General features: G+C 45.8%; 1 protein-coding gene across 1 annotated transcript in view; it reads right to left on the reverse strand.

Moving 5' to 3' along the window:
* Window positions 1–17537, reverse strand: part of TNNI3 (troponin I3, cardiac type) — a 46926-nt gene that overhangs the window by 27966 nt on the left and 1423 nt on the right. The window contains exons 2-5 of the mRNA XM_069742963.1: window positions 15733–15922; window positions 15430–15471; window positions 14344–14475; window positions 1152–1241 (exon numbers count right to left, since the gene is read on the reverse strand). Of these exons, the coding sequence (XP_069599064.1) occupies window positions 1152–1241; window positions 14344–14475; window positions 15430–15471; window positions 15733–15922 (454 nt within the window). The remainder of the gene's footprint in view (window positions 1–1151; window positions 1242–14343; window positions 14476–15429; window positions 15472–15732; window positions 15923–17537) is intronic.

The following is a 17537-nucleotide window of genomic DNA, read 5'->3' on the forward strand; positions in this document are numbered from 1 at the left end:
AGTATAATAGTATAATAAAAAGAATACTACTAATAATAATAATTAGTATTACTATAATAATAATAAAAATAATAATATAAGCTACAACAATAATAATAACAATACTACTACTACTACTAATAATAATTAGTATTACTATAATAATAATAAAAATAATAATATAAGATACAGCAATAATAATAACAATACTACTACTACTACTAATAATAATAATTAGTATTACTATAATAAGAATAACAATAATCATACAAGTAATACCCATGATAACAGTAATAATAATAATAATAAGCTATAATAATAATAGTAACTCATAATGAAAAAATAATAATTATAATAATACTAATTACAATAATACAAATAATAAAAACTATAACAATAATAATAAAAACAATAATAACAGTAAATAATAAAAACAATAATCACGATAATATTAAAAATGGTAATATAAACAATATTAAAATCAATAAATGAATAAAAATATACAACAATGATCAATAAATAAAACTAAATCGCTGAAGGGAAAGTCCGCTCAACTACATGGGTTTGTCATTTCTTAGACGTGTTGAGAATATGAATGTTTCCTTCAGAAAATCCCAGGATGCCACATTTGTATTACATTGAACTGTAAGGTTTATCAAAGACATCCTCATAGGCGGAACCTGAGGGCCACCTAGTGGTTCATTATGGGAAATACAGAGTATCAGTAGGGAAGGGAGACAACTGAATGACATGAAAAGATGATACGAGTTACAAACTCCCCCATCAGGAGTGATAGATGGGTCGTCATGACAGTCGGGGGGGAGGGGGACAACTGAAAAATAGAAACACTACAAGTCTCAGAAAATGGCAACAAGAGCAAAAAATATTTTTCCTCCAAACTTTTTTTCACCACTTAAATAAAAAAAAAAAAAACGTACTCGAAATAACTTGGAGAATTTTGTGGTTCCTAAAAACACATTAGTAAATACTATTTAGCACCCTAAATGCCCAACCTTCCTCTACAAGCAGGAATGGGAATGTGACCGCTGCAGTCAATCACTGTCCACAGTGGTGACCAATGCATCACCGCTGCAGTCGGTCGTCCATATAACCAGAAATCGATATAAGCAGCTAAAAAAAAAAAGTATACATTTAGTTTATGAAACTTTAACCTCAATAATGTTTTTGTTGACTTTAGCTTCCATGTCGTATCTTTCTTCATCCACGACATCGATCCTTGCATGGAGCTCTTTGCACAGATCCTGCAAATATAAGAAACTTTTATTAAAAAGATGACCACCATGCTTCTCAGATTAATATGTGATTTTTATGTGAACCATTTGCTTGGATAATGGCACATGAGCTATGGAGTCCGGCACTGCACTGCTCTCCTTGCTTACAGTTACACTGGTAGCTGCCTATTGCCACCACTAGAGGGAGCTGGCCAGCTTTACACAGTCATGTGAGGTTAGCACCATCTAGTGGTGGGGGTTGTCAGGGACTTCAACATTGATGGTCTATCATTGACTGTAAAGTGGCCACGGCCGGGTTTTGCACATTTATTCAAATTAGTAGGGAGTGGATGTGTAGTACTAGGTCATGGCCTCTATTCCCTAACACAGTATGATGCCCCCCACCACACACACACAATAGGATACCCTAAAAAGTTCACTCACATACAGTTATAGTTCTCCTACTTAGTAAGATGCCCCCACACACAGTATGATGTCCCCCAAACATAGTCTGATGTGCCCACAGTCCCCCAAACATAGTATGATGTCCCCACAGTCTCTATTATACAAAAAGCAACTGGTGCACCGCCATAAAGCTGGTATATATATATATATAGGGGGTGCAAAGTAGTGGAAAAAACCTAAATACAAAAACAAAGAAAAAAGACTCCACTATAAAATGCACACCACCCAACACAATATAACAAAATACAAATTTTATTGGCACAAAATTTAAAACACAATTAAAAGCACTATAGTGCTTGCAATCCTACATGGTACAAAATAGCTACAAAACATCCATATTACAGCCTGGGGCACAGATACAAACTTAATAATCTGTATACCATATATGATTTAGAAGTGCCCTGCCTAATGGCTCATGGGGAGTCCAAACACATGTAGACACTGATAGTCAGAACCATACAAGACTAAACAAAATGCCATAAGCAGAAACAAACCAGCGTTTTGAAGCGAGCAGGCTGAGGGATGTCCGAGGATAAAACAAGCACTTGGCCCCACGCGTATCGCCTCCCAAACGAGGCTTCGTCAGGGGAAGTACAAAGCACTGCCAATAGCAAATTATATATACATATGCAATCAGTATTGAATAGCCTACCGGTGTGGAGCCACACATCATCAGGGAAACTGGACTGATGCACCAGCTCACACCAGCCTTGGAGAGCGAGGCTATGACTCACCACTGTCCAGGATTCTCTGCGGCAGAATACTAAGCAGCCGATAGGCTGCAGGAGCAGACACTGTAATGTCATGATATCCATATAGGACGATAAGGGAAATACCCAAGGTGAAGATATTACTGCCATAAAGACATGAACCAGCCAACTTAATATAAATAGCATCCCAAAAAGGCGAGGGAGGGAAGAAGGAGGAAGGGGGGGGGGGGGGGGGGGGAGGAGGGGAAGAAAAAAAAAAAAAAAAAGAGGGAGAGGGAGAGGGAGGGAAGAATCATGCACATTTAGGGATAAAGTGCATCATTGGATGCGCTTTATTGATGATGTGTTCTTTGTGTGGTCCGGGACGGAAACAGAATGCAGGGAATTTATGGAACTGTTGAACAACAACTCTCACAACATTTTTCTTACCTATACAATATCTTCCTCCTCAGCCACGTTTCTGGATTTGGAAATTATGGTGGAAAATGGCGCTGTTCTAACCAAGCTATACCGTAAGGCAACAGCAACCAATAGCCTCCTCGACTTTAGAAGTTTTCATCCCCAACATACGAAATATGGAGTCCCGATTGGGCAATTTTTAAGATCAAGAAGAAACTGTGCACGTGAGGAGGACTTCCGTTCTGAAGCTCGGACGCTCACTTCCCGATTTAGGGATAGAAATTATCCTCAGAGATGTATATCCCAAGCATTCCAAAGGGCTAAGGCCCACACACAGGAGTCTCTTCTGGACAATAAGCATAAGGTACGAGATTATGTCCCAAAATTTATAACCAACTACAACACTCATTGGCCGCAAATAGGTAATATATTGCGGAAACATTGGGGCATATTAACTACGGACCTAAACCCTTCTAATATTGTCGGAGAGCGGCCCCTTCTTGTGGCTAGAAGGGCACCCAATCTAAGAGACCTGTTGGTTAACAGCCACTATAAGCGGCAGACTACCAGACTCAATCGAGGGATTAGGCTTAGGGGTTCATTCCCGTGTGGGGATTGTAATATCTGTCCCCACATGGGCCCATGTAGAGATGGTTTTGACAATCCTATTGATGGTAAGCGGTTTCGTCTTAAGGGATATATAAATTGCAAGACTAGACATGTCATCTATGCCTTAGTTTGTCCATGCCAACTGGTCTATGTTGGCCAGACCTCCCAAGAACTGAGACGCAGGATACAGAAACATTTCTCCACCATTAATTTGGCCAGTAGTGATATTGGTAAAGGGAGGACTCTCACTCCGGTGGCGGCCCATTTTTTGGCACACCATTCGGGTAGTGTTTCCAACATACGGGTGGTGGGTCTGGAAAAGATTACTATTTCTGAGAGAGGGGGTTCTCCAAAGAAAAGGCTACTTCAGGCTGAATCACGCTGGATATTTAATTTGGGTTCTATCGCCCCCGCAGGTCTAAACGAAGAGCTTCTATTCACCGGGTTCTTGGGTTGAAGGAGCGACTATTCTTGGATGGACCATCTTATATACAGATTTCCTTGAAGCTAAATTTGGAGGGAAGAACCATCTTATATACAGATTTCCTTGAAGCTAAATTTGGAGGGAAGAAAACAGGGTGGCTCTATATTCCATCTCTATATTCTATCTCTTTACCTACAAGGACTGCTGGAGGATGAGAGTATATCGTGGATATGGATTCCTACTGGTGGTCATGCGATTTGGAGGGGATTTTTGCTACCCACAGGATGGACCTTATGACTGGTTATTTGAAGTTGTTCCTATTTTCATCCATCTATTCTGATGCTATTTATTGGTGTTATTGGAATCTAAGGAGTGCATGTCTATATTGGCTCAGGGGATACATTGTGCTCCTTTTGGCCTTGGCTCATGGGGATCCTTATAGTAATAGGGTTTTTTTTTTTTGTTTTTGTTTTTTTTCCCCCTCCCCCTCCCCTTTTTGCATATTATATGCGTAATGTTGATATTATAATTGGGATTTATTGTAAGGACTCTCTTTCTATGCGTATTATATGTGTAATATTGATATGGTATCTGTGTTGGGGTTTTAATAGGAGAACAAATAAATGACTTAATATGTATTAAACTTTATATAATAAAAGGATTGTCCTATATGGTTTGTTCTACTTCCTATTGCTTTTGTGGGGAATGGATATGATTGGTGGGACTGCTTGATCCCCGGGGACCATATATGTGTGTATTGGATGGTTTGAAATTGTGTGTGTTGTGAATGTATACACTGGACGGTATTTCTATCTCCACAGGCTTGGATACATGGCCTCTTATGGGTTTGAGCCCTGGATATTATGCATAGAAGGGGCAAACTAGTTTGCTCTTTTTTATGCATACTTTCTCACTGCATGCATATATGGCCTATTTTCCTACCTATTGAGTTTTTGCTATTCCATCCATTTGTCATCTTTTGTACATCTATGTGCATGCTTCTTCCCTCCCTCTCCCTCCTTTTTTTTTTTTTTCTTCCCCTTCTCCCCCCCCCCTCCTTCCTCCTTTCCTCCCTCCCTTTTTGGGATGCTATTTATATTAAGTTGGCTGGTTCATGTCTTTATGGCAGTAATATCTTCACCTTGGGTATTTCCCTTATCGTCCTATATGGATATCATGACATTACAGTGTCTGCTCCTGCAGCCTATTGGCTGCTTAGTATTCTGCCGCAGAGAATCCTGGACAGTGGTGAGTCATAGCCTCGCTCTCCAAGTCTGGTGTGAGCTGGTGCATCAGTCCAGTTTCCCTGATGATGTGTGGCTCCACACCGGTAGGCTATTCAATACTGATTGCATATCTACTATATAATTGCCTAGAATACTACTTCCTGCAATTTGTGCCAACTTCCGTGGCTTTGTCCGGAGCTAATGTCCGGAGCTAATGTCCGGAGCTAATGTGCGGAGCTAATGTCCGGAGCTAATGTCCGGAGCTAATGTCCGGAGCTAATGTCCGGAGCTAATGTGCGGAGCTAATGTCCGGAGCTAATGTCCGGAGCTAATGTCCGGAGCTAATGTCCGGAGCTAATGTCCGGAGATAATGTCCGGAGATAATGTCCGGAGCTAATGTCCGGAGCTAATGTCCGGAGCTAATGTCCAGAGATAATGTCCGGAGCTAATGTGCGGAGATAATGTCCGGAGCTAATGTCCAGAGCTAATGTGCGGAGATAATGTCCGGAGCTAATGTCCGGAGCTAATGTCCGGAGATAATGTGCGGAGCTAATGTCCGGAGCTAATGTCCGGAGCTAATGTCCGGAGCTAATGTCCGGAGCTAATGTCCGGAGATAAGTGACGTCAACAGTGTCCAGTGTCTGATTGGTTGCCGCCTGCTGCGAGCGACCAATCAGAAACGTGCCGTACTGTGACACACTCCGCCCGCCATTTTGGTGTGATTTTTGAATTTTTACCTCACAGCAAGTTTCTACTGCGTGGAGGCGGGCCCAGTGACGTTGCTCTTCAAGCTCCTGCCGAATTTCGTCAAAAAAATGATAATACCATTTACCAAAACTATATATATTTAGTTGTGAAGTGGTTCAGTGACATTTTCACACCAATTTTGAACTTTTGTTTGGTGTTTTCTCCATATACTGCCTATTATTTTTGTTCTTTCTTACTATTATTTATTAATTGTATTATTCTTACATTTGAATAAGTAAAGTATATATGGATTCTAGACTCCCGATTCTTTAGAATCGGGCTGCCATCTAGTGTATATATAATTTGCTATTGGCAGTGCTTTGTACTTCCCCTGACGAAGCCTCATTTGGGAGGCGATACGCGTGGGGCCAAGTGCTTGTTTTATCCTCGGACATCCCTCAGCCTGCTCGCTTCAAAACGCTGGTTTGTATCTGCTTATGGCATTTTGTTTAGTCTTGTATGGTTCTGACTATCAGTGTCTACATGTATTTGGACTCCCCATGAGCCATTAGGCAGGGCACTTCTAAATCATATATGGTATACAGATTATTAAGTTTGTATCTGTGCCCCAGGCTGTAATATGGATGTTTTGTAGCTATTTTGTACCATGTAGGATTGCAAGCACTATAGTGCTTTTAATTGTGTTTTAAATTTTGTGCCAATAAAATTTGTATTTTGTTATATTGTGTTGGGTGGTGTGCATTTTATAGTGGAGTCTTTTTTCTTTGTTTTTGTCCCCACAGTCTCTCACACACAGTATGATGCTCCCACAGTTTCACATTCACAATATGGTGCCCCCACGATCCTCCAAACACAATATATTTATTTATTCATTCAATAAATTCCGATGTATGCTCAGTATATTACTGTCACTCCACACTGTTCTTCTCAGTGCACAGTGACAGTGCGCTCTCTTGTTGGCGCAGGTGATGAGTAGGCAATAGAGCGCACTGTCAGTGCACATTGTAAGTAAAGAATGATCAGAGACCAACAAAGCCCCCGCAAGTGACCTGAAACACAGTGACAGAAAACTACCGAGCATCCGTCAGAATTGTAAACCAATGCAGACTAAGTAGAACATGGGTCACTGATGACGTTTTGTTTCAGGCAGGTAGCACTGACTGCAGCCTCTGCCCCTGATGACATCTTGTTTGAGTATCCCAGCATGCACTGGAGGCCCTGAAAGTACATAACAGTGTAAATTTGGTGTGCCCGCTAAATAACTGAACACACAGCCATTAATGTCTAAACCGCTGGCAACAAAAGTGAGTACACCCTAAGTGAAAATGGTCAACTTGTGCCCAATTAGGCATTTTCCCTCCCCGGTGTCCTGTGACTCATTGATGTTCCAAGGGCTCAGGTGCGAATGTGGAGCAGGTGTAAATTTGGTGTCATCGCTCTCACACTCTCATACTGGTCACTGGAAGTTCAGCGTGGCTGCTCATGGCAAAGAACTCTCTGAGGATGTGAAAAAAGAATTCTTGCTCAACATGAAGATGGCCGAGGCTATAAGAAGATCACCAACACACTGGCACGGCGGCCAAGACCATACAGGGGTGCAACAAGACAGGTTCCACTCAGAACCGGCCTCGCCATGGTCGACCAAAGAAGTTGAGTGCACATGCTCAGCGTCATATGCAGAGGTGGTCTTTTCACAACAGATATATGAGTGCTGCCAGCATTACTGCCGAGGATACAGGGGTGGGGGGTCCGCCTGTCAGTGCTCAGACTATACACATTACTGCAGAGGATACAGGGGTGGGGGGTCCGCCTGTCAGTGCTCAGACCATACACATTACTGCAGAGGATACAGGGGTGGGGGGTCCGCCTGTCAGTGCTCAGACCATACACATTACTGCAGAGGATACAGGGGTGGGGGGTCCGCCTGTCAGTGCTCAGACTATACACATTACTGCAGAGGTTACAGGGGTGGGGGGTCCGCCTGTCAGTGCTCAGACCATACACATTACTGCAGAGGATACAGGGGTGGGGGGTCCGCCTGTCAGTGCTCAGACCATACACATTGCTGCAGAGGATACAGTGGTGGGGGGTCCGCCTGTCAGTGCTCAGACTATACACATTACTGCAGAGGTTACAGGGGTGGGGGGTCCGCCTGTCAGTGCTCAGACCGTACACATTACTGCAGAGGTTACAGGGGTGGGGGGTCCGTCTGTCAGTGCTCAGACCATACACATTACTGCAGAGGTTACAGGGGTGGGGGGTCCGTCTGTCAGTGCTCAGACCATACACATTACTGCAGAGGATACTGGGGTGGGGGGTCCGCCTGTCAGTGCTCTGACCATACACATTGCTGCAGAGGTTACAGGGGTGGGGGGTCCGCCTGTCAGTGCTCAGTCCATACACATTGCTGCAGAGGATACAGGGGTGGGGGGTCCGTCTGTCAGTGCTCAGACCATACACATTACTGCAGAGGATACAGGGGTGGGGGGTCCGTCTGTCAGTGCTCAGACCATACACATTACTGCAGAGGATACTGGGGTGGGGGGTCCGCCTGTCAGTACTCAGACCATACACATTACTGCAGAGGATACAGGGGTGGGGGGTCCGCCTGTCAGTACTCAGACCATACACATTGCTGCAGAGGATACAGGGGTGGGGGGTCCGCCTGTCAGTGCTCAGACCATACACATTACTGCAGAGGATACAGGGGTGGGGGGTCCGCCTGTCAGTACTCAGACCATACACATTGCTGCAGAGGATACAGGGGTGGGGGGTCCGTCTGTCAGTGCTCAGACCATACACATTGCTGCAGAGGTTACAGGGGTGGGGGGTCCGCCTGTCAGTACTCAGACCATACACATTACTGCAGAGGATACAGAGGTGGGGGGTCCGCCTGTCAGTACTCAGACCATACACATTGCTGCAGAGGATACAGGGGTGGGGGGTCCGCCTGTCAGTGCTCAGACCGTACACATTATTGCAGAGGTTACAGGGGTGGGGGGTCCGCCTGTCAGTGCTCAGACCATACACATTACTGCAGAGGATACAGGGGTGGGGGTCCGCCTGTCAGTACTCAGACCATACACATTACTGCAGAGGATACAGGGGTGGGGGTCCGCCTGTCAGTGCTCAGACCATACACATTACTGCAGAGGATACAGGGGTGGGGGGTCCGCCTGTCAGTGCTCAGACCATACACATTACTGCAGAGGATACAGGGATGGGGGGTCCGCCTGTCAGTACTCAGACCATACACATTGCTGCAGAGGATACAGGGGTGGGGGGTCCGCCTGTCAGTGCTCAGACCATACACATTGCTGCAGAGGATACAGGTGTGGGGGGTCCGCCTGTCAGTACTCAGACCATACACATTGCTGCAGAGGATACAGGGGTGGGGGGTCCGCCTGTCAGTGCTCAGACCATACACATTACTGCAGAGGATACAGGGGTGGGGGGGGGTCCGCCTGTCAGTGCTCAGACCATACACATTGCTGCAGAGGATACAGGGGTGGGGGGTCCGCCTGTCAGTGCTCAGACCATACACATTACTGCAGAGGTTACAGGGGTGGGGGGTCCGCCTGTCAGTACTCAGACCATACACATTGCTGCAAAGGATACAGGGGTAGGGGGGGGGGGGGGTCCGCCTGTCAGTGCTCAGACCATACACATTACTGCAGAGGATACAGGGGTGGGGGGTCCGCCTGTCAGTGCTCAGACCATACACATTACTGCAGAGGATACAGGGGTGGGGGGTCCGCCTGTCAGTACTCAGACCATACACATTGCTGCAGAGGATACAGGGGTGGGGGGTCCGCCTGTCAATGGTCAGACCATACACATTGCTGTAGAGGATACAGTGGTGGGGGGTCCGCCTGTCAGTGCTCTGACCATACACAATAACTGCAGAGGATACAGGGGTGGGGGGTCCGTCTGTCAGTGCTCAGACCATACACATTACTGCAGAGGATACAGGGGTGGGGGGTCCGCCTGTCAGTACTCAGACCATACACATTGCTGCAGAGGTTACAGGGGTGGGGGTCCGCCTGTCAGTACTCAGACCATACACATTACTGCAGAGGATACAGGGGTGGGGGGTCCGCCTGTTAATGCTCAGACCATATACATTACTGCAGAGGATACAGGGGTGGGGGGTCCGCCTGTCAGTACTCAGACCATACACATTACTGCAGAGGATACAGGGGTGGGGGGTCCGCCTGTCAGTGCTCAGACCATACACATTACTGCAGAGGTTACAGGGGTGGGGGGTCCGCCTGTCAGTACTCAGACCATACACATTGCTGCAGAGGATACAGGGGTGGGGGTCCGCCTGTCAGTGCTCAGACCATACACATTACTGCAGAGGATACAGGGGTGGGGGGTCCGCCTGTCAGTGCTCAGACCATACACATTACTGCAGAGGATACAGGGGTGGGGGGTCCGCCTGTCAGTACTCAGACCATACACATTACTGCAGAGGATACAGGGGTGGGGGGTCCGCCTGTCAGTACTCAGACCATACACATTACTGCAGAGGATACAGGGGTGGGGGGTCCGCCTGTCAGTACTCAGACCATACACATTACTGCAGAGGATACAGGGGTGGGGGGTCCGCCTGTCAGTGCTCAGACCATACACATAGCTGCAGAGGATACAGGGGTGGGGGGTCCGCCTGTCAGTGCTCAGACCATACATTACTGCCGAGGATACAGGGGTGGGGGGTCCGCCTGTCAGTGCTCAGACCATACATTACTGCCGAGGATACAGGGGTGGGGGGTCCGCCTATCAGAACTCAGCCTATACCTGCTCACTGCATCACATTGGTCTGCATGGCTGTCGTCCCAGAAGGAAGCCTCTTCAAAAGAGAATGCAAAAGATAGCCTGAAAGCAGTTTGCTGAAGACAAGCAAACTAAGGGCATGGATTACTGGAACCTCGTCCTGTGGTCTGATGAGACCAAGATAAACTTGTGGCGCCCCAGGGTCCTGGTTGTCACAGTGGCATTGTTTTTCTCAAGGGGAGAGTGATGTCATGCTTGGAAGCAAGGGAAGCTCTCTTCTATCAGGTAAACACAAACATGCAATATGTTCGCACTCCAGGCCAGAAGGGGGAGCTCTGAACCCGGTTTTCTGGGGAACTGCCCTTGATATATACTCTGGCTGGAGGGGAAGTGAGCAGAGAGTCTGTCAGAGAACAGAGAAGTGAGCAGTCGAACACTGAGTGTCGGAAGGACTGAAGGGGCCGTACAGCTGTAGTTGCTGCAGCTCCTGGGGAAAAAAGATTGAGAAAGAAGGAGAGTTTGTAGGGATCGTGAAGGAGAGGAAAGCACAGGAGAGAGACATCTGGGACGGATAGCTTTGACTGGGCTACCTCCCTGTCTGAGCGCAGACACCGGTAGCCAGCAGACTAAGGCTGTGTATAGAGCCCAGGTTGTGATAGAGACCTTGTAAAAAGGCTCGAGTCACCTGTCATACGGGTTTGTGTTCCAACTCTATGGAGGACAGAGAGGAACTGTGAGGACCTTATCAGAAGCCATAGGCATTAAGGGACTACACCATCGCGCTTTGAGGAAGGCTGTCATCTCCACCTAGTAAAGGGAACTCTGGATTCACTTCCAAGCCGGCCAGACCCTGCCAGTACCTGTGATCTGGTGCGCTGGACTGCGGTTGCCTGAAGTCTACAGTAAACCAGGTAAAGAGACTGCAAATATGTGTCCTCCGTTCTTTACAGCACCACTCACCATCTTCACCTATACAGCGGGAGCCGTGGGGACCTACTTCACCTGTGGGAAGTTATACCATCTAGCTGCCATAACATCACCCCAGAGGACCCCTTTAAGCAGCATCTGTCCCCACTGACCAAATACCACAGGTGACATCACGAACACAAGCTTTATTCACTAAAACCCTAAAAGTCTTCTCCTTTAAAGGGAACCTGTCACCCCGAAAATCGCGGTTGAGGTAAGCCCACCGGTATCAGGGGCTTATCTACAGCATTCTGTAATGCTGTAGATAAGCCCCCGATGTTACCTGAAAAAGGAGAAAAAGACATTAGATTATACTTACCCAGGGGCGATCCCGCTGCTGGTCAGGTCGGATGGGCATCTCTGGTCCGCTGCGGCGCCTCCCATCTTCTTTCCGTGACGTCCTCTTCTGATCTTCAGCCACGGCTCCGGCGCAGGCGTACTTTGCTCTGCCCTCTTGAGGGCAGAGGATAGTATTGCAGTGCGCAGGCGCCGGAAAGGTCAGAGGCCCTGCGCCTCCCCACTGCAGTACTTTGTCTGCCCTCAACAGGGCAGAGCAAAGTACGCCTGCGCCGGAGCCGTGGCTGTAGATCAGAAGAGGACGTCATGGAAAGAAGATGGGAGGCGCCGCAGCGGACCAGAGATGCCCATCCGACCTGACCAGCAGCGGGACCGTCCCTGGGTAAGTATAATCTAACGTCTTTTTCTCCTTTTTCAGGTAACATCGGGGGCTTATCTACAGCATTACAGAATGCTGTAGATAAGCCCCTGATACCGGTGGGCTTACCTCAACCGCGATTTTCGGGGTGACAGGTTCCCTTTAATTGGGCGCCCAGGGCCACGGACCGCGTCGCAGTCACCGTGAGATCCCCTTTGAGTGCGACCGGACCCAGTACCGAGTATCCCCATTGAGCTGGAAGGCGACTCAAACTTATTTGTTCAGATGGTGTCAAGTGTGTGTGGCGGCAACTTGGTGGGGAGTTCAAAGACAAGTGTGTCTTGCCTACAGTCAAGCATGGTGGTGGGAGTGTCATGGTTTGAGGTTGCTTGAGTGCTTCTGGCTGTGGGGAGCTACAGTTCCCTGAGGGAACCATGAATGCAAACATGTACTATGACATACTGAAGCAGAATATGATCCAATCCCTTCAGAAAGTCAATTTTCCAACATGATAACAACCCCAAACACACCTCCAAGACCACCAATGCCTTGCTAAAGAAACTTGGGGTAAAGTTGCTTTGCTTGACTGGCCAAGCATGTCTCCAGACCTTCTGTAAACCCTATTGAGCATCTGTGAGGCATCATTAAACGGAAGTTGGAGGAGCGCAAGGTCTCCAACATCCAAGAGCTCAGTGATGTCGTTGGAGCGCCCTCTACGATCGTGGAGTACTTGGGCCGGGTCCGGTGGTTATTAAAGGGGTAGTCACGGTGGCAGTGACTTGGTCCGTGGCCCTGGGCGTCCAAGTTAAAGGGAAGGTCTTTAAAGGGGTTGTTTGGAATAAAGAATGTTCGTGATGCCACCTGTGGTATTCGGTCAGGGATGACCAACGCTGCTTAAAGGGGTCCACTGGGGGATGATTGTACTGCAGCAGGAATGGTATGGCTTCCCACAGGTGAAGCTTGATCCCCCGGGCTCCCGGTGTAGTGGGTAAAGATGACAGACGGTGTAGTGCCGGAAAGAACTGGAAGACACAAAGTTGCAGTCTCTTTACCTTTTAAAGGTAGTATGCAGGCACAGTCCAGGGTATCGGTAACAGGTGATGGTGAGGTCCGGCCAGCATGGAAGCGATTCGGAGTCCCCTGAACCAGGTGGGGTTGAAAGCCTTCCTTACTGCGCAGAAGTGTGCGTCCCTTGCTGCCTAAGGCTTGACACAAGGTGCTCTCTCTCTGTCCTATATGTAGGACAGTACCCACATGGCACGCAACGCAAGCCTTTTTTACAGGTGTCCCTATTTGCGGTGACTCTGGGCTCTATATGCTGCCGTGCCTTCGGGTGTAGTTGTGGACAGGCGACTTGAAATCTCCTGCCCTCTGGTTTCTGCTGTGGGGCAAACAGTCCTACACAGCCTCGGACTCCCGGTGTCCAGTCCCTGCGCTGATTCTGGAGGGAGCCCACTCGCAGCTTCCCTCCCAGTATCTTTCCTGCCCTTTGCTTCTTCTCCCCTCACAGTCTCCTGCAGACTGACCGACTCCTGTCAGGAGCTGCAGAACCTCGTGTCTGCACGGCCCCAGCTCTCCTATTAACTCCACTCCTCTCTCACAGACTAACTCCTCCTCCAACCAAAATATATAGGGGAGCTCCCCTGAAACTGGGTCTAGAGCTCCCACTTCTAGCCTGGAGTCAGAACAGTGTTGTGTGTACATATTTCCTGTTAAAGGGATCCTTGTCACTTCCAAGTATGGCATCACCCTCCCTGTGAGGAAGGCAACACCACTGTAGCAACCGGCTTCCTGGGGTGTTACAGCGTCATGGAGGAGGGAAGCGGATTCTAGTGGCAACCTATGAAGCTCTAGTGATCTCCTTGCCCAAGAGAGTTAAGGCCCTGCTTGAAAATAATGGTGGCCACACAAAATATTCACACTTTGGGAACAATTTGACCATTTTTACTTAGGGGTGTACTCACTTTCGTTGGACATTAATGGCCATGTGTTGAGTTAATTTAGAGGACACCAAATTTATACTGTTATACAAGCTGTACGCTGACTACTGTACACTGTATCATAGCATCAGATCTTCAGTGTTGGCACAAGAAAAGATATAATAAAATACTTATAAAAAATGAGAGGGGTGTAATTACTTTTGTGATATACTGTATATACATGTAACACCTGCCCTGTAAATTTTTTCCTTTACCTGCAGGTCAGAACGAGATACTCCAGAAAGCTGCAGTGCCTCGCAATGTTCGGACAAGAAGCGCTCCTTCTCCTGGGCCCGCTCTTCTTCCTCACGTTCCATCTCATTCTTAGCAATCTGCAGCATCAGACTCTAAAGCAAATAATTGTGACACATGGGACTGGATACATGCAAATTTACAGAAAGATTAAATTTCAGATAGGGTGTACTCACTTATCTCCAGGTCTGAGAATCTCCAGATACAATTCAATGCATATGAGTTAATGACATTAAATGCTATTGAGATGACTATAGAATAAGTTCCGATTTAAAGAGTTACTAAAAGTTCCTTTTTTTTAAATAATTTAAGCAAAAAATTATGAAACTTTGCAAATTACTGTATTGGGGATTTTGTCTTCATTTCTTTAAAATTATTGTATTATTATTATTATTATTATTGCCTATTTACCAGCTTTCAGCGGCATTGATATCAAAACATTAATCTGGAGTACAGCTGATGGCAGTGGAGGAGGAGACAGGCGTTGTCACTGCCATCAGCCGTACTCCAAATTTGTAAGTTCTGATATTAGTGCAGCTGAATTCAAACGAATTCAAATTGGAAAAGGTTTGGAAACAACTGATAGTCAATTTTATTTAAAGGAATGAAAAACAATTTACCTAATACAGAGATTTGCAAAGTTTTATAACTTTTCATGCTGGAGAAAATATAAAAAAAAAAAGATAGCTTAATTATTCTTTAAATGTCTTATACTTGTTTTTATTTTTTTTTGTAACAATCCAAACTAACTGATAATATTTAGCATTTTTCATGACCTTGTCGCTGTAAGTGTAATCTATGGAACAAGTATTGAATTACTCTACGGTGCCCCCACAGGACAAATGAAGCATTGCACAGTTCCTATATAAATCAATGGGCCGTCATTGAATAGCATGGACAGGACAGGTCTTCTGGAGAGAAAGAGATACTTTTTCTCACTGACCTCTGGAGAATAGATAAAGGATTGCTATATAACAAAAGTCACACCATTCAAACAAGTCCTGGTCAAAAATCTGGCGTTTACTCACATTATATATTTATATTATTACCTTCAGTTGCAGTTTCCGAGATGCCGAAATCTTTGGTTTTCGCTAAAAAAAACAAACATATTATTGTTTTACCTAAAACTGTGATCAAATTTCACAATATAAACTGCAATCATTAGTAAATAGGTTTTAGACCTGATGAGGCTGGTGTACTACCTTTGGAAAATAAGTGTAAGTGGTTGTATAATTCTGCTTTAGCTCTAGTACTGGGCTCATTACAATTATTATCAACTTGTTTCCCCAAAATTTTACACAATATAAAATGCATATCGAAACAGAAGAAAAACATCTTTCCTCCTTCTGTACCTTGACTTGCGGTTCGGTGGCATAGGAGCGATAGTTTGCTGATGACTTTCTTCGGAGTGGCGGTGGAGCTACAACGGGAGGAGGAGGAGGTGCAGGTTTTGGTGGCTCTGGCACAGTTTCTTCTTCCTCCTCCTCTTCTTCCTCAACATACTCCTCTTCTTCATACTGTTTGTAATAGAGCATTATTATTCTGGAGATAATGTAGTATTTTATCATTAGGATACATTGTACCTAGTACCTAACTTTTGGCAAAATTCAAGATGAAAATCGACTGAGAATGGATTTATATAACCAAATCATAAATTTTCATAATATCTGAACTCTAATGGTAACTGAAGGCAATGAAATCTCATTATATAAATTTCAGGGTTTTTCCATGTAATCTGAGAGCAGCATAAAGTAGGGGCTGAGACCGATGTGTCACTTACTAAGCTGTATTTTGCTATTTCAGTACGATCAATGTTTTATCAGCAGGAGATTATCACTACAGGACTAGGCGTCTCCTGTCACCTGGTCCAGCCACACCCCCACCACTGATTGGCAGCTTTCTGTATACACTGTATAAAGCTGCCAATCAGTGGTGTGGGCGGGATTATACAGAGCTCAGAATTCCGAGCTCTGCTAAATCTGCAGCAGATAAAACAGATATTTTATCCCAGTAAACTAAGTGATATATCGCTGGAATCAGAGTCTCTGTCCCTACATCATCCTGCTGTCAGATTACCTAACAAAACATAAACGAAGAACCAATGGAGTTATAGTCCAAAAACAAGTTTTATTCTCAGCAATACTTGGCAACCATAGCCAGAAATATACAAAAAACATGATTTAATTAAACATAACATATGACTAAAAAGGGAAGTGAATGGTAGCAATAGATGGAATTAAACACCACGTAGGTGATCCTGGTACCAATAAAGTATTAATAAAGTGCATAGTGCCATATAATAATTGGGAACAAGGTCCAAATAGAAAATTGGTATCCCTATAAATCTTTGCTTCACGGCTCTATTTACATATAGGTAGCCCTGCGCATAAGCTACGTGACCACTATGTCCGGTCATTCACCACCAGCCAAAGAGAAGCCAAAAAGGAAAACACCATACAGATTAATCATTAAACCTTACCCAGAGTTGGTAACCAGGATGACCCACGTGGTGGCCCCAACGCGCGTTTCGCGTCGGCTTCGTCAGGGGGCGGTGTTGCTACTTGTCTAATGTGTGCCATTTAAATGTGCGCAATCAGCTCCAATAGCTGCCACCTGAAGCGGCGCATGTCACCGCGCGTCCGAACGGGAACTGCATCCCCGGGCGGCATCCAAGATGGCGCCGCGGCCAGTTCCGTCGCGATGACGTCACTGAGCCGCCCGCGTCATCAGCCGGCGCCGCCCACAATGCCCCGAGATCAGGACGTCAGTGGACATGCGCACGGAGGGGCTGTGCTGCAGAAACAAAAAATCACATGACTCTATATAGGCGGAGCAACCTGATGACAACAGAATGGAGCCGAAAAATGTCTCGGGGACATTTAACCCATAAACAACTCTGTCCTCTCCTATACGCCCCCTGACTGTGATAGAAAACGATGTGATCAATGTCTTAAAGGTTACATTACAGTATAAAGTGTTATTATAAAGAGCCCAAAAACGAGCAATTTCATAAATACAAAAAGTGTAACAACACACAATGTCTCAAAGACAATAAACAGGATATAACATCTGATTAGTGCTAGTTATAGTACATCACACCAATTAAAAACAGACAACACAGTACAAATACTAATAAGGATACACCGCAATAACAACT

Source organism: Ranitomeya imitator, chromosome 10 (genome assembly GCF_032444005.1).
Source record: "Ranitomeya imitator isolate aRanImi1 chromosome 10, aRanImi1.pri, whole genome shotgun sequence".
Classification (NCBI taxonomy): Eukaryota; Metazoa; Chordata; class Amphibia; order Anura; family Dendrobatidae; genus Ranitomeya; species Ranitomeya imitator.